This window comes from Phlebotomus papatasi, chromosome 2 (assembly GCF_024763615.1).
Source record: "Phlebotomus papatasi isolate M1 chromosome 2, Ppap_2.1, whole genome shotgun sequence".
Taxonomy (NCBI): Eukaryota; Metazoa; Arthropoda; class Insecta; order Diptera; family Psychodidae; genus Phlebotomus; species Phlebotomus papatasi.
In genome coordinates this window covers 5,677,350-5,703,186 of record NC_077223.1, presented here as the reverse complement: position 1 = coordinate 5,703,186, position 25,837 = coordinate 5,677,350, and the positions used below count along the sequence as shown (strand labels likewise).

General features: G+C 36.4%; 2 protein-coding genes across 4 annotated transcripts; one reads left to right on the top strand and one right to left on the bottom strand.

Moving 5' to 3' along the window:
* Positions 1 to 23: 23 nt before the first annotated feature.
* On the bottom strand, positions 24 to 24,399 carry LOC129802239 (uncharacterized). Its single transcript, XM_055847915.1, has 5 exons — positions 24,299 to 24,399; positions 5,603 to 5,746; positions 5,048 to 5,529; positions 4,713 to 4,958; positions 24 to 1,938 (listed from the first exon to the last, which is right to left on the bottom strand). Exons 2-5 carry the CDS (start codon positions 5,717 to 5,719, stop codon positions 150 to 152), a joined length of 2,634 nt encoding a protein of 877 aa, XP_055703890.1. The 5' UTR covers positions 5,720 to 5,746; positions 24,299 to 24,399; the 3' UTR covers positions 24 to 149.
* On the top strand, positions 12,102 to 19,319 carry LOC129802240 (pheromone-binding protein-related protein 6-like). Of its 3 annotated transcripts, none has more exons than XM_055847918.1 (2): positions 12,102 to 12,254; positions 18,819 to 19,319. In XM_055847918.1, exons 1-2 carry the CDS (start codon positions 12,159 to 12,161, stop codon positions 19,176 to 19,178), a joined length of 456 nt encoding a protein of 151 aa, XP_055703893.1. In that variant the 5' UTR covers positions 12,102 to 12,158; the 3' UTR covers positions 19,179 to 19,319. The 3 variants fall into 3 exon arrangements, with proteins under 3 accessions (XP_055703893.1, XP_055703891.1, XP_055703892.1); XM_055847916.1 differs by lacking the exon at positions 18,819 to 19,319 and adding an exon at positions 15,599 to 16,103 and having other exon boundaries at positions 12,108 to 12,254; XM_055847917.1 differs by lacking the exon at positions 12,102 to 12,254 and adding an exon at positions 16,790 to 16,922.
* Positions 24,400 to 25,837: the final 1,438 nt, after the last annotated feature.

The window sequence follows — 25,837 nt, the reverse complement described above, 5'->3', positions numbered from 1 at the left end:
AACAAAGTTATTAGAAAAACAGCTTTGTGGACTTTTTTGAAGCATATTTATTCAAGAATGAGCATTGACAATGGGTAATATGTAAATTTTTCCTTACCAAAACTTCCCTTCCGGAAGTTTCTGTGCAATTACTGTGACTTCCAAGTGATTCAGTCCCTACTTTTGCTGGATATTTCTGAAGTGCTTTCTTCCGTGTCGACATCTTCAAAGCTACTCTGCCTCCTGGCACTTGAAGCCTTGACAATGGCCAAATTGGAGAAGTCCTTGCTGTCTTTGTCTGATGCACAATCCTCCCCGCGTTTGTCCATGATCCTCTCACGGATTTTAGTGGCATTCTGCATCACAGGATCCTCCTTCATCACCAAACTGGCCTCGTTGAAGTTCAGGAAAATCCTCCCATTGGAATCTGTCTTAATGGGCAGAATCTCCGTGCAGACATTTCGGTGATTCTTAGGTGATTCCTCAGGCTTCACAATAAAACTCCTCTGTTGATACTTTTTCCGGCGCTGACGCAGGCAGAAGGGATCCCTCTCGCTGGCCTTGATGTACTGCATCAGTGGACGATTGACTCCCCATTTGGGCCTTGGTTCAGCTTTCTTCGTCTTCCCTGGCTTCGAGCGGATCATCGTTTTGGTCGTTGTGGTCGTTGTTATGGTCTCATTCTCCACATTTCTCCCAGTTGAGGCATTTTCGTCCTCCGGGGGAGCCTTCCGTTCGCCCAGGACTTTGTTTTTTGACGTCTGCGTGACGGATGTTGTGACTGTTGAGATCTCCTGGAGGTAGAGTTTGTGGTGACAGCAGAGATTGCACATCTTCGGCGTGATCTCCGTCTGAACAGCCACATCAACTGACGAAGACGAATCCGTTCTATATTTCCGAGGAGTTAGAGTTTTCTCACTCGATGACTCCTCCCCGGAAGATGCAGAGTCAGCAGTTGTGCTCGTGGCCACGTCAATCTTCACCTCTGTGACATTCAGCTGTGATTCTTTTTCCTTCGTAAAGGTACCATCTCGCGGCAAATTTGGCGGAGCTTCCGGAACAGCCAGAGCGAGATCTTCCTTCAAATTCTCTTCCTTCGGCACTTCCTCTGTTGCTGCGATCAGACCTGGAGAAATCGAAGGATTCCCGTGGATTTTGCAGCAATAGCTGCATTCTCTATTATGACTCTCCCTCATGGAAATCTTCTCAGGCCCTCCAAGACCATCCTGGGCTCCCTGGCGTTGCTGCTGAGCAGCCAGGAGGAGTGCCAGCTGAAGATTATTCACAGTGGCATTGAATCCAAGGAGGTCACTTGCAATCGGCAATGGTACGACTGGAGTCATGGTTTGGAGCACCAAAGCAATTCCATCGATATCTGTTGGCCGATTCTTCTCAATCACAGGCTTTTCCGGAACTTCCTTCTGCTCAGGCTTCTCCTCCGCCCCCTTCACCTCCTCCGGCGAACTCATTTGCTTCTTCAGCTTTATCGGTGTCCCAATTAGGACTTTTTCTTCAGCTGAAACTGTCTCCTCCTGAATTTCTTTCGCTTCCACTTCGTCTGCAGGGGCTTCTTCCTTCTCCCTCGCAGGAGGAGGAGAAGGCTCCCGATGGAAAACCTTGTGCTTCCTTCGATCCTTTTCAACTTTAGCATCCATTTCAGCCTTGACAATGGCCCTACGCATCATTTCGTGCTTTTTCCGCTCCTTCTCTAGCTTTTCCTGCTGCAGCCTCTGCTCATACTCAAAGCGTGCCCTCTCCATTTCCATCTGGCGCATCATTCGCTCTTCCTCAAGGCGTTCTTCTCGCAACCTTCGTTCCTTTTCCCATTTCTTCTGACGCTCGCGCTCCTTCAGCTGCTCCTTGATGGCTTCCTGCAGCTCCATAGCCTTCCGGCGTCGGTTTGCCCTTTCCTCCAGAACTTGAGGATCAATTGGGGTATTTTGGCCTAGGATGAAGGATCTGCAAAGAAAGTCTATCTTTGTTCACGCAAGAGACTTTGAAGATCAAAAGCCAGTAATAAGCCTAGAAATATTTAATCAATATTTTGTATTGATTGAGGTGCCCATTATTTAGGACTGATAAGAGGCTCTATTTGGAGTCAAGGATGCGGCTAGGATTTCAACAAGACGGGAGAAAAATTGGACAACTATCCCCAAAAGAAATCGTTTTTTTTTTTCGAACGTAAAGAACAAAAGTATCCTGAAAAACTGTATAAGAAAAAGCTTAATTATTAGACTGTGAGCTTAATTAAAAATCAATAAAAGGAAAAGGGAATCCATTTACAATCTGTTTTTCGAGAAAATCACTCTGCCGATTTAAGCGATTTTGGAGGATTTAAACAAAAGGTACAAAAGCTTTTCCATGTATCTGAGTGAGTAACCTTCCGTTCCAGGAAATTGCATTTTACGTTTGAGGATCCCAAAACGATGTTCTTTAGAGACCAAAAAAGCTTTTAAACTTTATAATGCTTCTAAATCAGAATCAATCTTATTTTAATCCGATTTTGATGATTTTAAGTGGTTCATATACACGGTAAAAATTTTTGGACACAGACCAAAATATTGGAACAAGTTTTCCTTGGAACAATTTTTTTTGGAATCAATTTGTACCTAGAGAAGATATTTGTTTGTTCCAAAAAGTTTTCTTTACAGTTTTGTTACGAAATATAGTTACAATTTTGTTACAGTTTTCTTTTGGAACCGTTTTGATACAGTGGAATTGCTTCAAATTTGAGTTGATTTCGTTTTATACAAATTTGTTCCCGAAATTTGGAACAGAATTTGTTGCACTCGGCTGTTTTGTTCCCACTGTCAGGAACAAATTTGTACATATTTTTTATAACAATATTATTCCTACATCTGTAACATATTTGTTCCAAAAATTTTCGTTGTCCGTGGACGAGGTAATTTTTGGAACGAAATCGTTACTCATATGGGGAATCTTTTTGTTCCCATTGTCGGGAACAAACCCGTGTAAGTAATTTCGTCTTACAGTTAAGGCCTATACTTCAGTCGAGATGGATTTCGATGTCGAAAGTTCATAAGGAACATTAAATAAGAATCAACTTAAGAGTGTTTTATACAGACGCGTGCATGACGAAATCATATACGAGTGCTGGCAGCAAGAGGGGAAGGGAATCTCGAATTAAAAAAGTGAAACCATGTAGTACGAAAATTGCCACAGATTTGGCGTCCTCTTCACTTCGGTGACGGGTGACTGAGTGTGAGAGGAGGGATACGCTTTTATACTAGACGAGCTATTTATTGGAACAAATTCGTTACTAATATTGGGTATCTTTTTGTTCCTCCTAGAAGGTACAAATTTGTTCCAAAAATTATGGTGTCCGTGGACGAGCTACAATTTGGAACAAAATCGTTACTAATATTGGGTATCTTTTTGAGTCTCATAAAAAGAACAAGATTATGCCAAAAATTATGGTGTCCGTGGACGAGCTAATTTTTGGAACAAATACGTGCCGAAATTTTTTACCGTGTAGCACGTAATCAGATTTAATTGATTTCTAAAAAATAAATATTAGCTTTTATGTTTTAAGTAAAAAGGATTAAAAACACCTTCCGTTTTTTTTTAATTTCTTAAGAAGATTTAGACAAGTTTTCTGTTAAAAGTTCACAATAAATTAATTTTCAAGTCGTTTTTTTATGATATCAACTTATTTTCAAACACGAAAACACTCCACAAAAAAAAAACGAGTGGAAATTCCGATAAAAAAATATTTTTTACATGTTTAAAATCAAGAATTTAATTAAGGCTTTTCCTTGATGAAAATGGCGGGAAATTTTGATCAAGAATGAACCGATAATGTTGTTTTTAGAGTTTCAATAACTTTTTTTCAAAAATTTAATTCTAACCCTATTTTGATTATTTTGAGGCCTGATGTGAAATACTTTCTAGCTAGATATTTCCTAAACCTGTTCCATAGCGACATTGTAGCTCTTCCTATTGTTCAAAAATTATCTTGATCGTATTTAGCAACATCTGAAATTCGATAAAGTCCAAGATATCGGGGATAAATAGAATCACAGAATGGAATAATTGAGAATCACAGAATACCGAATTGAATTTATTAAGAGAATCACACTTTTGGAGTCATTAGAATCACATTGGAATCCCATGGAATAAACGGAATATGGACACAAATTTTCGATTTTGAGTAACCCCTTTATAGCGTATTATCGTTATTAATAAGGAAAATTGGATGATAAATGCATAAAAATGTCTTAAAAAGACTTTAAGTCGATTTTCTCGGAAACTATGAGAGATAGAGGCTTCAAACTTTACCCTTTCATGCTTGATATGTGCAAAATTTCACTTGAAAATAAGGAAAATTGAAAGAAAAATGCATAAAATTTTTTAAAAGACTTTAAAATCAATTTTTTCAGAAACTATGAGAGATCAAGGCCTCCAACTTGACATCACACTAGAGTTTCTTTTAGGCTTAAGAAGTGCAAAATCCGCGAAAAATTTCGCGCCCCGCGAAAATCTAATTTCGAGAAAACCTAGAAAAACCGGTTTTAAACCGGTTTAGAACCGGTTTTTCAAAAAACTAATAGCATAGAAATCGTCGTACGCGCAAGTAGATATATTTAAAAAAAAAATTATGAAGATATCTCTTTCCAAATTGGAGATATTGCGTACTACGGACGGCCGGAAGGCCGTCTGTGAATTTCAGCTCGATCGGAGCACTTTTAGAAAATCGGAGTATCAAAACTCACCTAACGGATTCATCCTCGCTGTCTCGCATCTCATGAAGTCCCTTCTCCAACCACACTGGAACATTCCTCGCTGACTTTTCCATCTCCACTCTCGCAATTGGGTCATAGAGATGCCCAACAGTCACTCCACGATCTCCCCACTTTGCGCGCTCCTCCTTCACTTTGTGGTAACCCCCGAAGTCAGGTGCCTGAAAGGAGGCAAAAGACTGACCTCCTGAGGATGACGATGATGGAGTGCTGAGTGACCTATGGCAGGAAACAGAAAGAAAATTGACATCAATGAGCTTTCGTGTCAAGAGAGCATTTTCCCATCACGCCAAGTGCTAATTACTCACTTGGAAAAGTCCGTTTCGTGCTCCAGATCCAAGCTGTCCGGGGACATTTTGTGCCCTTGGCTTTCGCGTTCCAGATGACTCTTTGTCGTTGTGTCCGAGAAGGTGTCTTCAGCATCTTTGGAGGAGGCAAAATCACCTCCCGGAAGATGCAGATTCGATGGCTTACTGACATAAGCCACTTTCTGGGGCTCAGTATTTGTCCACACTTCCGCTCCACTGCTGTCCGAATGCTGCGGAGATCCACTCGTGTACCCCGTGTCATCTTCCGTGGTACTCTGCCGGATGACACTTCCTGGATACTTGTGCCTTCCAATTGGTGGTAAACTTGGGCTTCTGAGTCTCCGATTGTCCCCCTCGTAAATGGATCCACGGTCAGAGGGATTTTTGCGAAATTTCCCAGGATAATTGTCCGAAAGATCCATGTTACTGGCATAGAAGGTTCGTATGCTAGTCTTCTCATACTTTGTGCTCGACAGGGATTCCTACTCATCCCAAAACACCAAAAAAAAACCCGTAGTTAATGGGAATTAGATAGAAACTACTTCTGGATCTTACTATCTTTATCGGGAATTCTCCAAGCTTCGCCATCTCTTCGCGTTCCTTCTGCCACTGGCGCTTCTTCTGCTCCACCAAACTCAATTCACGATTTGATCCGCTGTTCTGGTAAATCATGCTGTTTGCTCAGGACAGCCCCCCAACCTTAGCGACCGAGACACAATTTCCACTAAATTTATTTTTTGCATATGAATCATACACTCAGGAAAAAGCAGATTGAGCAATTCAATACAAATTCCTATACATTGTGCCTTTAAACTAGGTTTCATACGGTGGAGAAGTCTCAATAGGAGTAAGCTTTCAGGCTTCGTACACACTCTAGCTTCGAACACGTCATATTTTTCCCACATTCCTTTAAGGAATCTGAGGATCAAGGACAAACTCTCCTCTGTACAATTAATTGTCTGGGATTTTTAAGGAGTAAGTGATACAGTAGACTCTCTCTCAATCGGTCATATGGGGCAAAATATCATCCAAATTATTACGAGATTTGGGCGTCAAAATCATGATAAAATAAGAGAAACTACTACAAATTTGATCAAATTTGCTTCACAATTAAACGTGAAAATTGTCAACAAAATTTTGCACCCGATTGAAAAAGAGCCGATTGAGCGAGAGGCTACTGTAGTTATAAATCTATTATTCCCTCAACAAAAAAAAAAACAAACAAAACACAAAACAAAATAAAATTTAAAAAAAAGAAAATAATAAAATTAATTTACTTTTACAAGAAATTAGATTGACTAGTTCAAGTCAGATATTTCTTGTACAAAGGATTTATTCGGAATTTACTGGCAGTGATGATATTGTAATTTGAAAACAGTTGAACACATAGTATTATGAAACTGTTTTCATTCTATGGAATTTATGTTAAATTAATAAAAATAATGTTATAAAAGAAAAGATTGTGTAGGGTCTCATCGTAATAAAGACATAAGATTCTCTACAATTCAATTATGGAATTATGGAATTTTTAACAGAATTGGAGTTGAGATTGTCGGGTAGACTAAGGGGCTCAAAAGAGCCTAGATGTCTGACCACCTGCGAACTCAAGTACAGTCCATTTTTTTAATCTACCTAATCTAGATTCTATATACCTCAGAAGTACTTTCGCATCATTGACCATTTACCGGTTCTTAACCGATTTGAACCGATTCATATATCATTCAAAAGATCCTCCAAAATTGTTTTAAAAGTATCGATTTTCGGATAAAAATTAGTTATCGGATATGAACCGGTTCATTACCGGTTCAGAACCGATTGGAACCAGTTCAGTTTTATAGGAAATTCCAAGACCTTTCCAACGACCCCAAACATGACCCCATTCGCTTGATAAATGCGCTCTCTAGTGTCTTTTTAACCTTTGACCTTGAAAAACCATTATTAGGAATGATTTGTGGTCATTGTGGTCAACAACTGCCACGAGCGGGTAATTGGGACAGCCGAAGACGGACGCCTAAGAGAGCGGACGTAAAAAAATAAAAGCTTAAAAGTTAATTTGAGTGTTTGATTGAAAATAATGGAGTCTACAGATTCAACGCTATTTTCGTCTAAGGACGACATGTCCGCCTGGGTAATCTCTAAAGCATATCCAAAAATGAAAAAAATCGCACGACACGTTTTCGAGCAATCCCAAAAAAACATGGTTTTGGAAGGGAAGGGGAGGGGTGAGGGAAAATGAGGGGCATGTTAACGACGCTTGGGTCGACTTATGGGGGGTCCCCCGAAGGTCCAAAGTCCCTATCTCTTACCGTTTGGCATCTAGAGCTGCCGACAGCCGGACGGACAGACGGACAAACAGCGTAACGACATTTCTCAGAAATCGTCTGAAACGTGAAGATTTGTTGAGAAGAGTGGTCTTCGGGGGGGTGGAAGGTGGAAATTTTGGGGGAGTTAAAAAATCGAGGGAATATACTGCACTCTCCGTGGAGTTCGAGCAGTAAAAGGAAGTTGCGGAGAATGCGACACCCTGAACTTGATACACGAAGACACGCCGAAGCCCTATTGGATGATCCAATCACCACAAACTCTTCGAGATAGCATGGTTCACCAGTAAACAATAATTGGGAGACAAAAATCTGGGAACCGACAGATAAGGGAAAAGTTAAATCGGTCCACAGATTTTCGCTGGCTTCTTCTTTTCCTTATTTATTTTTTTTTCTTTAAATATACTCTGTAAATTTCGTGCTTGGCATTTGATTTCGCGGAAAAATTTGTCCAGGCTTGTCAATTCTTTCATTCAAGATTAGTGTTCATCTCGCTTTTTTTCATGGGACCTTGTCCCAAATGGATACAGCTCAGTAAGAGCTAGCCATTTTTCACCTCTCAAAAAAAAAAAGAACAAGATCAGGATTGAGTTAACTCAAGGAGAATTGTGATCAAAATTGTAAAAGACGTAACGCACACAGGAGTTGAACACCCTGATCAGGCGATCCATTGTCTCAGCACTGGCACTGAAACATAATTCAACCCCATAACAGAAGAAAGGGATGATCAAAGCTATCAAAGCCCTAATAAATGTTGATATTATTTCCGTCAGAATACCCGCGTACCAAAGGAATTATTATACGATCTGAGACCTCTTAGAAAGGGGATCAGGGACGAGATATAAACCTACCACCCGGTCCCCTCTTTCAACCAGATCATCCCTCTGGTCTGCACGCAGTAGTCCTTACTCGTCCGATTCTAGTTACTAACTCTCTGTCTCAAACCCTAATCGCGTATGCGTACAAGAGGAAGGAAAGTGGTCGTGCCATGATGTTGTCCCATCATAATACACGGGGGTAGGCCATCTACATCGATGAATAGGCGGCATCACAGAAGTTTGGGGTTACACAAAGAATGAAAAACCAAGTGAGGGTTTCATGGAAGATGATCCCCAAGTTCTTGACCCTAGAAGTGAAAGACATAACACAGTAGACTCTCGCTAATTCGGCTTTTTTAAGATCGGGCTACTTTTTAATTCGGGCGGCAGTTAAATTCGAAAAACGTTTGTTGACATTTTTCAAGTTTGATTATGATTATCGAATAAAGCAAATATCCTTTAATTTGCCATGGTTTGTTTTAGGTATGATGTTGTTTTGCATTATTAAGGGGTTTTCATGAAATTTACCATAAATATGAGTATGTGAAATTAATTGAAGTATGCAGATGCAGATAAACAGAAAATCGTTGCATTTCAAACAGTTTGATGCCCGAATTTCTCTCTAATTCGGGTGACATTTCGGTCCCAAATGCCCGAATTTGAGAGAGTCTACTCTGTATCATTCCCTACAAACAACAGGAGATGGATCGGGATTCCTCTACCTTGTCTGAACAATTAATCGTTAATGCTTGAGATTTAGCAAATTCAGAACAAGACCATTGCAGTTAGTCCACTGACTAATTCTGGAAATATTGTCATTAATGGCCTCGAATTAAGAATTTTTAGCAGCCGTGTCGAATTAGTCTTGTGAATGAATGAAATGTAATGCCAATGCATTGACAATGAATTGCATAAGACGATGAAAAGATTGTCGATAATACCGTCGACACAATTACACATTCACTGCAACTGATCCAATCAAGGCTGGTCTGCCGTAATATAGAAATGGCACTATTTGTATACCTCAAGCACAAAGAAGCTAAGATGTAGAACTCGAGAAGCGCCTTGGGGATTTACATAGAGTGGAGGAATGGGTAGTACTTAATGCAGTAGAAGAAATAAAGATTTAAGCTGATCCATAGACATATCTTAATCTAAAAATCTTAATGGTATGCAATGGTTATTCCTCAGAAAAGCTACGTAAGCCATTATGCAGGGCCTTGACCTCGAGGTAAACTTAGTACATGGCTGAATAAAATTCACAATCTTGCTTTCGGACAGTTTAGGATCTACCGCGAACGTCTTCCTAAAGTGTCGGAAGATCGACAGACGTGGGCTGTTACCTGGGTTAAGCTTTATACGGGCTTCAGACCTAAAGTTTTATGTGGATTAACTCCTTAATTCTTCAGTAAGCAAGATTTTTACAAAAAAAAAAAGATTTACTTTTGTAATTAAAGGTAATTAATCCAACAGATGGAGTGAGAAAGTCACTTTGAATGTTGTTTACTTTTAGAATTTCATCAACTGAAAGCTAAATTAATATAGAAAATTAAATCAGGTACTTGAAACGACACAAGAGTAATTGAATATCCAACGTCAATTTTTCCTGAGTGTATATATCCCAAATTTCAGTGCATTGAAATTCCCAATAAATTTCCACAACAAAATGAGATAGTTTAGCAAAAGAAAAAATGCAATGGAATCAAATGGGTATGTCACGAACTAAATATTGACTATTTAATCGTTAGACTTTCTTTTCGGTTCTCGATATATTTATGGAATTTATATCGCACGAACTTGTCTCTGTGCGTTTGATGAATGATCAATAAATTGAGGATGAATGACAGTGCTGAACACTCGAAGAGAATGAACTCCACGAATATTAAATGACACGCTGAATTTTGCACGGAAGACCCAAATAATACGATAAAATTTGCAAAGGAAGTAACATTCTACATAATAGAAATTTGGTGAAATAGCGGAAGTTGGTGCTTTTTCTTCTTTTTCGTTCAAGGGCTCCAAGACAATTTCTTCCCTTCCGGAGGGAAGTATAAAAATATCCTTAGAACAAATGGACAGTTTTATGAAGTCTCCACACGAAATACTTCTCTGCCTTTTTTGTAATTTTCCGGCAGAAGAAATAGTAAATTGATTGAATTCACACTCAAAATCTAACAAAATAACACGAAAAACGCAAATATCAACACGAATATTTTACAGTGGAGTACTATGGTTCTTGAATTCTGCAATACAATTAGAACTTTAGTAGCATGCAAATGTTCTTGTGCCTTGTAAAGTTGTCAGTACATTTTCAGAATCTAAAGCTAATAATACAATGAAAAACTATAATAATGGCCCTTATAGTCTCTACACACTAGAGAAATTTATGTCCATATTGAAGGCTAGTATTAGCCGTATTAGCTGCAAATTATGCGTTAGGGCCTAAGTATCTGTGAGTTATGAAATAGACATGGTCAAAAGATCTTATTCTTTACGATTTTTAAGAATGTGTCCTAAAAATGTGCATAATAGGGGAATGTAGGGAGCCTTCGTACATTTTTTTCGTGCTTCATATTCAGGACTTTTTTCTAACTAAACTGTAAAATGGGCAGTAAATTGCACTATACCAAAAAACTCTCTGATCTTTTAGGTTTCTATGCATGCCTAGTTCACTATCACAGAATTGTTGATTTTTCCTGGACAGGAATGTGAAAAAAAAATATGACGATTTGTGCGATTCTTGCCCCCGGGGGCAGCGTTCACACGATGGGGGTTTGGGTTCGTCATTGCTTTTTTTTCTCGAAATAAATTTTATCTACAATTAAAAATTATTTTCCGATTGTTATACTGTACCCCCGTGAACCCACGGAAACTATCACTGAACTAAAAGAAGATCTTTAAAAAACATTTTGTCACATTTTCTGGAGCACTGTTTTGTCTTTCAAATGAATATCGAAAAATCGACTATGAACATGTTCACACGGTTCACACTGTCAATAACCGTCGTCTCATGGAGATGGGAAGGAGACTATATGCCTGTCGAAGAGGAAATGACCACGAATGTCTCACTGTGGCTTATGAGGCTTTAGTGAGGTTATGATTTTCAAGCTGGAGTTCTTTGATATGGATGTGCGAACGCTCACACATTCAGTGTTTGAAACCACGCACAGTGTAGTACTTGCGAATTTTCCGCCACCGTGAAAATAATTTCCCTCCGAAGCAAAAAATTATTACGTAAATATCATCTCAAGTATACTCTTCATCCACTGTGTAAGTGATTTTTTTTTTAGAAATGAGTTTAACTATGAGAAATCAAATGAAATGTGCACCATCAAAATTACCCATTTTGGGTCAATTTTCTATTTGTGATCCTAGCACCTAGGAAAGAAGGGCATGGCTGCCTATTTTTACAATGAAGATAAGGTTCATAAATACCTAACTTATGGCTAAGAAATGCGGAACCAACTATTTGGTAATAAAGAGAAAATTCGTATCGTTCGAAAGCTCACACATGCGAAGCCTGCCTACATTCCCCTATACCTTAATGTCATTTCATTTGTCCAAGAAGCAACTAAAGCTCTTGACGAAATACGAAATGCATTTCCATTGATAACATTAGATTTTCAACAGTCACAATCTCACGGTCAATTGTATTTGGTTTGGGTCAACATCATAATAATATACTTTGTAACTTCGATGAAGCGTTAAGGAAATTATAATGCAATAAATGTAAAATTGAGCGACACTTCCGAAGATTAGCATAGAATTATCGATATAATTATTACTAAAATAAAGCGTCAAACATTTAGCACTGCAATAATTTGAGGAAGTTTGTTATCACGCTATCATATTCCGTCCAATCATTCTCTCTGCCTTGTCTATGCTTAAAATCTCGATCAAGTATAAAAGAATGTTCAGAATTGTGTGAAATATCAGTGACTTATTTTGAATCTCGTAGTGAAAAGGAATATCATGGGAGTTGTGATAAATTTAGTGATACTTTCGGTGGTCACTTTCTGTGTTTTGCAGTCTGAGGCTAGACCCCAAACTCCACGAAGGGATGAACATGTAAGGATTAAGAATTTGTGTCTTTTTTTAATCAGGGAATATGAAAAGTTCATTGTTAAATTTCTATAAAGTTTTGAAAATATGATTCTTTTCCAATCGCTTGACACTAGGGGAGATCTGGGTGCAATTAGCCAGGGGTAGAATTACACAGTGTGTGGGGTTCTACTAGTTTTCTTTAAGAAGTACACTGATGTAGGGGAAAGTGGAAATGCTTTGCAAGGTCCCAAGCTTCATAATGACCAAATTTTTTCTATACATTTCAATAAACATGACTCATCGCACCTAAATTTTAAAAACTAGGGGAAAGTGTCCTGTTTTTAAAATATATTGCGAAGTCACATTTATGCGCAACACACAATAATTTTTGTTTAGTAAATTTTTTTTGACATTTCAATGAGAGTGAGAGAGATCTAGAGCTAGTCATCTCGCTCATTCTCATGGGAAATTTTGAAAACATGTTTGTAAACAAAAGTTATTGTGCGGTGGTCATTATTCAGAAACATTTGAAAAATTTACTTATTATAAAGCTTAGAACCGTGCAAAGCATGTGCACTTTCCCCTATCATAATTTTCATAAAATGGATAAAAAATTGTAATTTTAATGTTACAGTTTTTGTCCTAGTAGGGGAGAGTTCCCATGCTTCGTATGATCCCAAGCTTTGTAATGACTACATTTTTCCTATGTTTCTTGATAAATGTGACTCTCCGCACGCATATTTTAAAAACTTGGGAAGTGTCCTGTTTTTAAAATATATTGCAGTCATTTTATTCAGGAACATAGGAAAAAATGAGTCATTACGAAGCTTGGGTTCGTACGAAGCATAGGCATTTTCTCCTACTTGGACTCCTGAGTTTCTACTCAAGATATTACAGTTCGACCTTGTTTCCGATGTACATATTTGGAGCAATTTTTAACAAAAATTGCTTTTTTTTAAGGAAAGGTCTACAGTGCTGTAGGTGGAAACGTCAGAAGTCTGTCAAAAATAGAATTTTTGACAAAATTTACTCCGAATGTGTAGAGGCCTTTATAAAGTTAATTAAGAGATATTTTCCACCGGAGGCAACCAAAATTCCGAAAGCCAAAATCCCGAAAGGCAAAATCCCGAATGTTCAAAATCCTGAAAAGAATGAAATTATATGGAGGATAATGTGGAGAATTTTCCCAAGACACAGAAAATTTCCCTTTGCCTCCAGCAAGCACGGATACAATCGTAGAAGTAGCTATGACACTTTTAAGAATTCGGGATTTTGGCTTTTGGGATTTTGGCGTTCTGGATTTTGACTGGGACCCACTTTCCACTTGGACAATAATTTTCTATTTCTTTTTGTAAGATGATAAACACAGAAACAGCCCTCTGGGCAAATTTATCCAGTCTTCCGTGGCAGACTAAAACAACTAATGCTTGTTTCACTAATAATCGATACGATCGATTTCGATCGGATAATCATTTAACAGGGGCCCCTCGACATTTCATTTTTCCATAGGTTTTTGCATAGAGTCACTAAAGAATATTGGCAAGTTTTTCCTTAAAGAGAATTGATTTATCAGTCTGATATATTTCGAAATCTTGTATTAAAAACTATATAAAAATACATATTGCATAATCTTCGCCGAAATAGTATAAGAACTACGAGAAAATTTGTTTAAGTCGCGGTGCAATATCTGCAAAATTTTTACAAGGAAAACTGAAAAATAGCTCCACTTTTTGTTAGGCTTGATGGGCCCCTGCATTTAATGAAAAAGTATTATCGAAATTTCTATAGTAGTGTTCCCAATTTGTAAGTGATATTGGTGAAATAGATATTTTCAGAATGTTTGAATCAATTTTGACTCAATTAAAAAGATACATAAAAGGTCGGCTAAAGCCTTTTCTTTAAGGTTTAGGTGATATATTTAACATTAGATATCTTTGTATATCAAGTAAAATAATAATTTGGTAGACTAAGTGTACCAAATTTCGGCCAGCTTGCAATTTCGGCCACTATACTTTTGTTCCTCGAATTTCCATGAAGTTTTTGTTTTGCATACCCTAGAGATTATACAATGCAAGAAAAAAATGTCGCTTCGACGGACAGGATGGTGTGAAAACGACTTTGGAAAAATTCCGGAACGGCAAAAAACTATGAGAATAAAGGTGGCCGAAATATTACCCAAAGCCATGTCTATATTTTTATTCAGTTTGTTCATTTTAAAATGTATTAAGAATGATTTTGGAAAAAAGCAAAGACGATAAACTTATCTACAACAAGGTTCCAAACAACACTCATTAAAAAAAAAAGTAACCAAAAAAATTAATTTGTATTAAAAATATTACATTTCAAACTTAAGATTCTGGCGCTTGCTTGCAAGTTGCAACTATACCGAAATTTGGCACACTTACCCTAAAAAGCTGTATTTACTGGCTACGTGTACCCTGGTCTCCCCTTATTTTTCTTTTAACGTAAACTCACATGGAACTTGAAAGGATTAACTCGGCGAAATTAAAGTGTTTTCATTCAATATAAGATAATAAAGTGCTTTGAAGAAGTTAGTAGAACGGAACCGGACTTCGTCGGAAAGTGGAGTCACTCTTAGAAAAACGGCAACTCTTCCCAAAGCTTTCGGCTCGGTCTTCAAGCATTCATCAGTGGTCGAATCAATAAGAAATTTCTAGAGTTTTGTCTATTAATCTGTCCAGAACTTTACAGGACATAACAGAGGATGTGCGGGCACTTTTTTAACAATAAATAAATTACTTTTTTCTACAAAAAATTTGGCACAAATTTACAAATTTCTACTTTTTCTTGGTCTTCTGCAAGTAATACAAGTAAATGCTAATCGCAGAAGACCAAGAAAAAGTAGAAAATTGTAAATTTGTGCCAAATTTTTTGTAGATAAAAAGTGATTTGTTTATTGTTAAAAAGGTGCCCCAACATTCTCTGTTATTCTCTGTAAAGTTCTGGACAGATTAATAAACAAAACTCTGGAAATTCCTTGCTGATTCGACCACTGATGAAGGCTTGGAGACCGAGCCGAAAGCTTTGGGAAGAGTTGCCATTTTTCTAAGAGTGACTTCACTTTCCGACGAACTCCGGTTTCGTTCTACTAATTTCCCTAACGTGTCGGTTTTCTCACAAAGTTTTGGAGAAGCTCTATTCCAGAGGTATGCAAGAACTGTTGAAAACCGAATGAACGTCAAAATAAGTTTGTTCTGGTAGCGTTTTGACCATTGACATGTTTCATTTGACATTTATTCGGTTTCAACGGTTCTTGCACGCCTCTTCTCTATTCACTAAATAGTTCACATTAATACTCAGAAATCAGTCTGTTAAAGTGAGAGAAAAACTTACTAAACCCATTGCAGTATCCACCGAGAAATGTTTTGGAAGATTTTATGGAAATAGCAGCTACATGTAAGGCCGAAACGGGAGCCACTGCTGAAATCGTAAAAGAATTCAGCGATGGAGATCATTTAACACCCGTGGAAGATGAAGCTCTAAAATGCTACATGAACTGCCTCTTCCACAAATTTGAGGTAGTGGATGACACAGGGCACGTTCATATGGAAAAACTACGCCTTAAGGTACCGGATAATCTCAAAGAAATTGGTCACAACATGTTGGACAACTGTCAGAATCCCGTGGGAGACAATTTGTGCGAGAAGGCTTATTGGCTCCATAAGTGCTTCAAGCAAGTCGATCCTGTTCATTACTTCCTTATGTAAATGGATTTTGAAGGACCTTACCGACCTTACCCAATTGACATTCTCTTGCAAATTGATAACGTAAATGCACGAACAATTGACACAAGACTAAGCTAGTTCTGTAGGACAAACTAAGTGAACAATATGTTAATAAAGTGATAAAAATATCTATGTGTCTTTCCGTTGATCATTCTACTTAACGAGCTTAATTAACGAGTTACTATCTTTATGATCTTCAAATGACTAACATACCCAACGATCATAGAAATGCTATGTCATTTCAATTCAGCTTTAAAAAGAAGTGCTAAATGTTTTGCTTGTTTCTGCTGAAGTTTTAGCAACACCCGCGATCGTAGCGGCGATTAGTTAAAGTCTATGCAATGGAAGCGTTTCAACTGAGACTCTTTCAAATCTGAGCTTTTGTGATCCGAGGTAAAATCCCATCTTGTCAGATCAAACGCTTCCGGAGATTCCCTCTTCCGCCATTGTGGAACACCTCTAAATTTTGTTTTTCTCAAAAACTCAGCCCGAAAAATTATTTTTTTTTAAAGTTACAGCCGTACGATCAATTGTATTTCATTTGGGTCAACATCATAATAACTTAATTTATAACTCCGATGAAGCGTTTAAGTAGTTGTAATGCAATAAATGTAAAATTGAGTGGCACTTCCGAAGATTAGCATAGAATTATTGATATAATTATTACTGAAATACACAGCGAACGTTTAGCACTGCAATAATTTGAGGATGTTTGTTATCACGCTATCATATTCCGTCCAATCATTCTCTCTGCCTTGTCTATGCTTAAAATCTCGATCAAGTATAAAAGAATGTTCAGAATTGTGTGAAATATCAGTAAATTGTTGTGTATCTTGTTACAAGGAAAGTTATGAATTTAGTGATAAATTTAGCGATACTTTCGGTGGTCACTTTCTGTGTTTTGCAGTCTGAGGCTAGACCTCAAACTCCACGAAGAGATGAACAGGTAGGAATTAAGAATTTGTGTTTTTTTTTTTACAAATGAACCCTCCATTATTTTGAAAAGAGAACGTTTCACTCATTTTATTGTCCTAGGGTAAAGTAAGCTAATTTAAAACCTATTCCAAATGGAAACTTTTCTCTAATCCAAATGGAAACATCATATTTTTACATGATAAATATAGCATTACGGCGTTATCACACTTGCACATTAAAATTTTAATGTGATTCACATTAATTGTCGCTTGTGAGCGTCCAAATATGTTATTTGTGTTTTTGAGTCACTTAATATTTGGGGTTTTTCTATTTATTGATAAAGAAGTGGTCTTGGCCTGCAAAAATAAGTTTAAATTTATCTAAAGCATAAATATTTTTCACATTAAAAAATTAAAGAGAAAATCGCATTAATTTTTCGCATTAATGCTATAAATCAATTTATATTAAATTTTGCGGGCCAAGTCTACCTTTTTATCAACAAATAGATCAAATTTTGAATAATTAATGATTCAAACACACAAATTACACATTTGGACTCTCACCAGCGACAATTAATGTGAATCATATTAAAATTTTAATGTGCAAGTATGATAACAAAGTTAAATTTTTATTTATATATTTTCTATACCTCAGTTTCATTATTTAGTTAATTTTGCTCCAAATAAAGCGAAAATCCATTAATAATCACGAATTTTAATTTATAAATTTCTCAGAAAAATTAGAAGTGTGTCTTTTCACCATCGAATTTTTCATCTATCGATCATGTTTTCCAATGAAAAACACAATAGGGTGATTCTTCTTTTAAAGTTTTTTTTTTACATTTGTGTAAAATTTCTGGAAAATTATGTGAAATTAAATGTTAATCTTTACTGTTAACGGTACGTAAAGTTTGCAAATCAAATAATTACCTATTTCGTGAACAAACAGGGTGTGTCTCAGATGGGATAGGAGAAAAGACAAGGAATAAGAATAAATCCTAGAGCAACTCAACAAGATTTTGAAAGCCTTTCGTCGCGGTTTCACTTACACTGGTTGTCTCCAATTAGAACATTTCCCTTGTCTCCATTTGGATTAATTTGATTCCAATAGCAGTATTTTACACTCGCGTATTTTTCTTATATTAAAGAAATTTTTAAATTATATTTAAAGGATTTTCACTAAACAGTAACATTCTAGAAGAGTCAAGGAGCAAATTTTATGTAATTCTCTTCAGAAAAAAAAAATGAACTTAATGTGTTGAATCTTCTGTCAAAGTTAAAGCGTCTGGATCTGGAAATGGTTTTGAATTAGGACATTTACCCTAAAGATACATATTCAAAAAAAAAAAAAATAACTGAGTAAAAAAGGTGCTTCTGCCTAAAAAAAAAGTACTTTGAAGTAGGTCTTCATTAAATATAGTTTGCGTTAAGTCTCAGAAATTGAACTTAAGGCTTCTATACATTGTAAGAAATTTTCGTCAAAACAACATTTTTTGACAGAATTTTGACGTTTCTACCTACAGCAGTGCAGGCGTCAAAATTTTCGTCAAAAAAAAACATTTTTTGACGAAAATTACACCCAATATGTAAAGGTTTTTAAGGAAAAACAGAATAAAGGTTTTTTGGCAAAAATTTTTGAGTTTTAATTTAAAACCTTTAGAGGAAGTTCCTAAAGCTCTTAAGTTGTCAATGTAATGCCGCCTTCAGACTGGAGGTTTAGCCAAGTTCCCGAAGGTCTCAAAGATCTTAATAACAAGCAATTTTATTGATTTTTCAAAATGTAATGAAACATTTGCCCTTAATATTCAATCCTAAACAACAATTTCCTAAAAAAATCATGTTTAATGAGGAATTGGATGAGTTAAGCCAGATGGCTAATCCTCAAGTCTGAAGCCCGTATAAGGCAAAATCTTATAAATGAATTGCAGTATCCACCGAGAGATGTCTTGGCCGAGTATAAGCACATAGCAGATACATGTAAGGCCGAAACTGGAACCACTGCTGAAATCGTAAGAGAATTCAGCGATGGAGATCATTTAACACCCGTGGAAGATGAAGCCCTAAAATGCTACATGAACTGTATCTTCCACAAGATTGAAGTTGTGGACGATACAGGGCATGTTCACATGGAGAAACTACGTCTTAAGGTACCGGATAATCTCAAGGACATTGGTCACAACATGTTGGACAACTGTCAGAATCCCGTGGGAGATAATTTGTGCGAGAAGGCTTATTGGCTCCATAAGTGCTTCAAGCAAGTCGATCCTGTTCATTACTTTCTTATGTAAATGGATTTTGAAAGACCTTACCGATCTTACTCAATTGACATTCTCTTGCAAACTGATAATGTAAATGCACAAACAATTGACACAAGACTAAGATTTCTGTAGTGAAAAATAAGTGAACAATGTTAATAAAGTGATAAAAATGTCTATGTGTCTTTCCATTGATCATTCCACTTAACGAGCTTAATTAAAGAGTTACTATCTTTATGATCTTCAAATACACCTCTCTTTCCATCTTTTCTTAATAGGGAGACTGGGGCAAAAAGTCACAAATCTAAAAATTCAAAATTCAATATCTTCCAAGGTAAAAAAGATAGCGGCTCAAATTTCTTTCTATAGATAGCCTCCATAGATCTTCTTAAATGTCGCAAGTTTCTTAGAATTCGAACAAGGAATTTAGAAAATAAAAAATATCGAAATTTTTAGCCCTATTTTTAAAATATTTTCCTTGCAGAAGATAACAATTATTACCTACTTATTTTCCAAAATTGATGCACTGGGGAATATTTTCTAAATAATTTGGATTTTTTGAATATGAATCCGATATCTATTTTAGAATTTCACAAAAGTTCTTTCCTCCAGAAATCCTTTTATTAAATATGGCCACTTGGGGTAAAAAGTAACAAAAGGTATAGAGCAAAAAGTAACAAAAAAGCGAAGCAATTTCTGATGTCTCACGGCGAAAGGAAACGTCATTACCATATCTTGCCGGTTGTTGTTTATATTGGTCAAACGATTTGCAGTCTTTTGTGTTTTATTTTCTAAAATAGCTTGAAAAGCGCTTTTCTTGTTTTCTCACTTTTCTCGCAGAGAAAACGCTGTTTTACAAAGCTGCAGATGAATAAATTTTCTGTGAAAATATGTCCTCTAGGTATTTTTTCAAATTTACGGAAGCCCGTAATGAAGCGAATCAAAATATGATAATACCTCATGCCTGGTACTATTTGCCCCAGCATTTTTGAGTATGGTCACAAAATTACCTTTTAGATATTGCCTCGATAAATGTATTTCCTTACAAAATAGAAGAAAACTACTTTCACAAAGTTGTACAGCGGTAAATTTCCTATAAAACTGCACTAATTAGAAAGTTTTGAAGCGATCGAGTAGCTTGTAAAAAAATAAAATATCCGTTTTGTGACTTTTTTCCCCAGTCTCCCCTATTAATATTAATTTTATATGTGACACCACAGTCAAAAAACACCTAAAATCATTCAATTTTAATTAAAAATGGATTATTGGTGAATTAAAAAAAAACAACAAAATTTGAATGAAAACTTCAAAATTGATTTTAGGGGAGTCTTTAAGTCCAATCAACTAAATTAAAGAAATCTTTCAATATTGAGCTTTCAGTGAAGAGTTTTTATGGAGTCTCTCTTCTCACATCTTTCCAAAAGATGATGTGGAAAAATGAAATTAAAAAAAAAAATGAATACATTTAGGAATACTTTTCAAAAATGATTTGACAATTTAGCTCCTAATGGTAGGCAAATCGGGATATAAAAAAGTACCACATAGTGCTTTGGGGCTCATATTTTCAGCTAAATATGGAGCATGTCTCTTTACATTCCGATCCGTGGTACACTTCCCTTATTTCTTTTAGATAAGAATTGTGAGCTATACTTTTCCCGTCAATTTTATGAAGTGCTGTAACCAAGCGCTCCAGTTAATAACTTATGAACAACATAGGGGAAAGTGCCCGTACTTTGCACGGTACTTTTTCTGAGTATCTAAATAAATGTGACTTCGCAATATATTTTAAGAACAAGACACTGTTCCTAAGTTTTCAAAATATAGGTGCGATGAGTCAAATTTATTGAAAAACACAGGAAAAATTTAGTCATTGTAAAGCTTGGGACTGTGCAAAGCATGGGCACTTTCCTTTATACCAAAAATTTTAAGAAATTTGGTCACTTCTTTTTCTTCCAAAAAGAAAAATTAGAAAAACACACTTTTGATCAGGGGCATGACATTTCCTATGTTTTCCATGTTTCTAGCGAGCCGAGAAAACTTTTGAGTTTATTAGCTGTTTTCTGTCATTGTAGAATGAATTAGCAAAAAATACTAATACAAAATAAAAGCCAATTTAATAACGAAGAGGCAACCGAAAACTCTAAATAGGCAACCTACGTAGTTTTGGAGATATCTCGTGAAATATTTACGAAAACAGGGAAAAAAGGGACAGATAATCCTAACCGGCTTATGTAGGTGAGATTCTTAACGTGAGCTAGCTCGGAGTGCATGCAAATTCGATTTAGAGCTGAAGTTGGGAGACGCCATTCAGTTATCTTGAATCAAATTCGTGAAATTATACAAATTTTGTATTTAAACCAAAATATCAAGGATTTGGATGAACTGGCAGAAAAGTGATATATGGGTGAAATGTAGACCAGAATGTTCTCTATAATTTTCCCATAGAACATGATCTCATCAATTACTCAGAAGCCAAGATAAGCGAGGTTTTTTGTTTCTTAACTCGTTTTTTCATCCAGAGTGCCCCAAGTAGTCATTTGTTGAGCTTTAACTATTTCAAAGAATTGTTGTATTTTGTGGGACTTTCCATTTAAAACCCTATTTTAAGTGTCTTGGTGGAGTAGAGGCAGTCAAATTGGCATCTGAGGGATTTCAAAGCGTTATTATGGGAAAAATCAATTTTTTCACACTTAAACGGCAAAATCGGAGTGATAGCGTTGTCTGAGCGGAAAATGATGTATGGACGAAATGTAGAGACAAATGCGTTCTACAATTGTGTCGAAGTAATCATCAAAATCGGTTTAGCGACAGTCGAGATAATTGAGGTTATGTGATATTGAAATTGGTTTTTCGACTGTGGCGCCCCTGGTGTTGGTCCCACAAAGTTCAAATATTCTAGAAAGTTGTAGCATTTGGTGAGATCTTTCGTTTAAGCCCTCACTCATCAAAATCGGTCACATAGAACCGGAGATATGATTTTTTGAATTTTGTGAACTTTGACCCCTCATATCTCCGGTTCTGTTTTAACCACAGCGCGCATACGCACCATTTTGGAAACGTCCTAGACTGGACTACAACATACTAAAATTTCATTAACTTGCACAATGCCGTTTTTGAGAAAAGTGACTTTGAATTTCGATGAATTTTGACGCTATCACAGCGCCACCTGTGGTGACTTTTTGAACTTCCATCTGAAAGTGCTCATCGAGACGAAACCAAAAAGGTAAAATTTAGGTCGCTATGTTAATTAGAACCGGAGATAGAGGCCGGTCAATGTTCGAACTTTGACCCCTTATAGCTCGGGTCAGGGGTTATGGATCGACTTAAGGTTTTTTTTTTGTTTGATAGGTATAATCAACGGCTACAACATACTAAATTTTCAGCCCGATGCACAATGGAATTTTTGAGTTATTTAACTTTTAAGATTTAAAAATTTTCTTTTTAAAAAAAGCGCCCCTAGCGGTGGTTTTATGAACTTGCGATGTTAGAAGGGGAAGTGGCATTTCACGAGAGCTTTCCAAAAAGCCCTCACTTTTTAAATTCTGACAATTAGAACCGGAGTTATGGCCATTTTAAGAAATTTTTTTTGGACCCTTATAGCTCGGGTCAGGGGGGTCGGGGGACCTTAAGTTTGGTATTGATGGAAAGCTCTAAGGCCCAGCTATAACATACTAAAATTTGAGTCCGCTGAATGCCATAGGGGCGGAGCTATTGAGAAAACAAAAAAAGGGGGGTCTTCAAAATGGCGGAAGGAGGGGTGGGGGGTGGGGGGTCAATGCACCAAGTTGCAATTTTCACCCGATATATAACCTTTGCCGAAAACCGCAAGTCGATATCTTTTTTAGTTTAGGAGCTATTAAGCTCCAAAGAGCGGCCGGCCGGCCGGCCGGCCGGCCGGGAACGTAACTTAGCCACATATATATTCGGAATCAGGAAGTGGCGAAACACATTTTGGCCAAATTTGAGGTCGATCGGACGACATGAAATTTTGTTAGGATTATAGTAGGTGAGATTGTTAAGAATCTCACCTAATACATTAAAACCGGTCGCATTCAGAGCTAATGTCACCCCCCTGCTTTTGATCTTCTAATTCAGGCTACCCCCTTGAATTGAACCCATTTTCTTAGCATTTTCTTAAAGGCTTTTCGCATCATCTTTTACTTTCCAAATTCATATAGAAAGAATATTTACCACCAAATATTCTTTAATCTTGCCTCTTGGTTTCTTTCTCAGAAAGTGTCTCGTTACTATTTTGGGATAATCAATAGAAATTTAGCGGTAACACCCTGAAAATGATTCATGAGCGAGTAAAAATTTAATAATAGTACTTTATGAAAGCACAAAGGCCCTAAGAAATGGCAAAAACATCAAGATAAATATCATTCTTCCTAAAATAAGCACGATATTGCTGCAAGTCTTCCATTTGAATAATTTACGTTATTACCTATATACTTTCTTTTGTGCCACAAACATAAATAATATTTATGCAAATATTGGCGCGTTTTATTTATTTATTGTCTTTCCCTTTGTTCTTTTTTGGAAAGACATATAGTTATATATTTGTTTGGAAAATTATTGATTGACAAGAAAATACCATTGGATGCTTAGAAGAAAATATTGCAATTTATTGGGAATGTTCAAAAAATAAATTGGTCTGTGAGTAAAGAGGTAATGCTTTGTGCATTAAAAATGTATTAAAGATTTTTTTTAATGATTTGTTGCCATACTTCAGAGAAGGCCACCTAAACCGGTCAACGAAGGGGAAAATCTTGGGGAGAAATCACCGAGAGAAGTGGCGAGAAAATTGAGGACACACGCGAATGGAAATCATTCACCTCTGATATTCACTTTGCCAAGAAAATATTCCCATTTCATATTTCTCATCCCTTTAATAACCGTATTTAATCGATAAGCCACGTTGCAAATGAACCAACATTTCTCCCGAGGGACTGAGGGAATTCCAAGTAAATTGATTAAATAGAATTGACTTTCCTAACAACCCCTCGTTTCCACGTCCAATCCACTTCTATTGCCAGAAATTCCACAAAATATCTCAACCGAAAAAATTGTCTAGAACGTCTAGAACTATTTGCCAATGCAGAAAATCGTTTGAGGCATTGAAATCTATCGAAGACGCTTTTGCAAGTCTTTACCTTCTGTCTCTTCCTTCTTGCACTTGACAACAGTTATTGCACTCTCTGAGAAAAGGAAAATCACGGGAGAGTCCGCTTTCGGAGGCACTTGAAACTGATGTGATTGTACCACAAGGAATTTCATGGCATTGCCACACAATTCAGCCTGAAATTGTATACGGCGGTTGGCAGGGAAACCACCAAAGTGTACACAAAAGTCTGATTTTTCTTCGCTAACACTGTTTTTTTAGTTCAAGAGTTGGAAAAAATTAGTTTACTGGTTCATGTTCAAAAAGAATAGAAAAAATTGCATAAAAGCTTCAAGTTATCAAATAAATTTTTCAAGGTAGTATTTGTATTTGATAAAATTGAGAGGTTTCTCCGATGCAATTTTTTTTCATGGGAGGTAGATAACTGATAAGACGGCGGCGGACATGATAGCCCAAAACAATCGAATTAATAAATTAAATATTAAAAATAAGGTATATCTGATTCAAAACCGATTCTAACCGTTTTTAACTATTCAAAAAATCAGTGAGCTTTTATAAAATATAAAAATTGTCCAAATATAGTAAGGTGGGGTAACTGGATCGTTTTCCGAAGAGTGCTACTTAAACGCATGTTTTTGGACTGATGAAATTCTTTTTTACTTCTTCTAAATCCATAGAATTATTCACTGATTCATTCAGAAACATAATATAAAAAAAATTATCAAAAATATTAAAGAAAATTTATAAAATAATGATAATATTGAAATAAGTCAGCATGCACTAAGTGGATCGCCTTTTCGCTAATTCACTTTTAATAAAACTTTTGGATTTAAAATACTTTTTTCACAAGGAAAAAACAATAAATGTTTTCAATCAACCAGCTGTCATTAGCGAAAATATAACTGCTGGAAAATTTTTAGTGAAGAACCCAGCTGGCACAAGATTGAAATGAGTCGATTACACTCACTTATTTAATGGATAAAGATATTATTTTTGCTTTTTCTTAAACTTGAATAGTTCCCAAGGGGCATTTGATATCCAAATAATGTAGGGTAAGTGTGCTAAATTCCGGCCAGCTTGCAATTCCGGCCATGATTTTTGTTCCTCGAATTTCCATGAATTTTTAGTTTTTACATACTCTAGAGATTATACAATGCAAAAGAATAACAAAAATGTAATTTCGACAAACGAGATGACGTGAAAAAGACATTTGAAGAATTCCTAAAGGGCAAGGAACTATGAGAATGAAGGTGGCCGAAATAAGGCACCAAAGCTATGTCAACATTTTTATTTATTTTAAAATATATTAAGAATGATTTTAGAGTAAATAAAGACGATAAACTGTCTACAAGGTTCCAAGCAGCAGTTCTTAAGAAGAAGTAATTAAAATATTCAATTTGTATTAATAATATAGCATTTAAAACTTGAGACCTTGGCGCTTGCATGCAACTATGCCGAAATTTGACACAATTACCCAATGTCTCAAATATAACCAACATATTTTCAACGTAATCGAGCTATTTCTTAAAAATATAATGTATGAACGCAATGAATGTATATTATCTGAAAA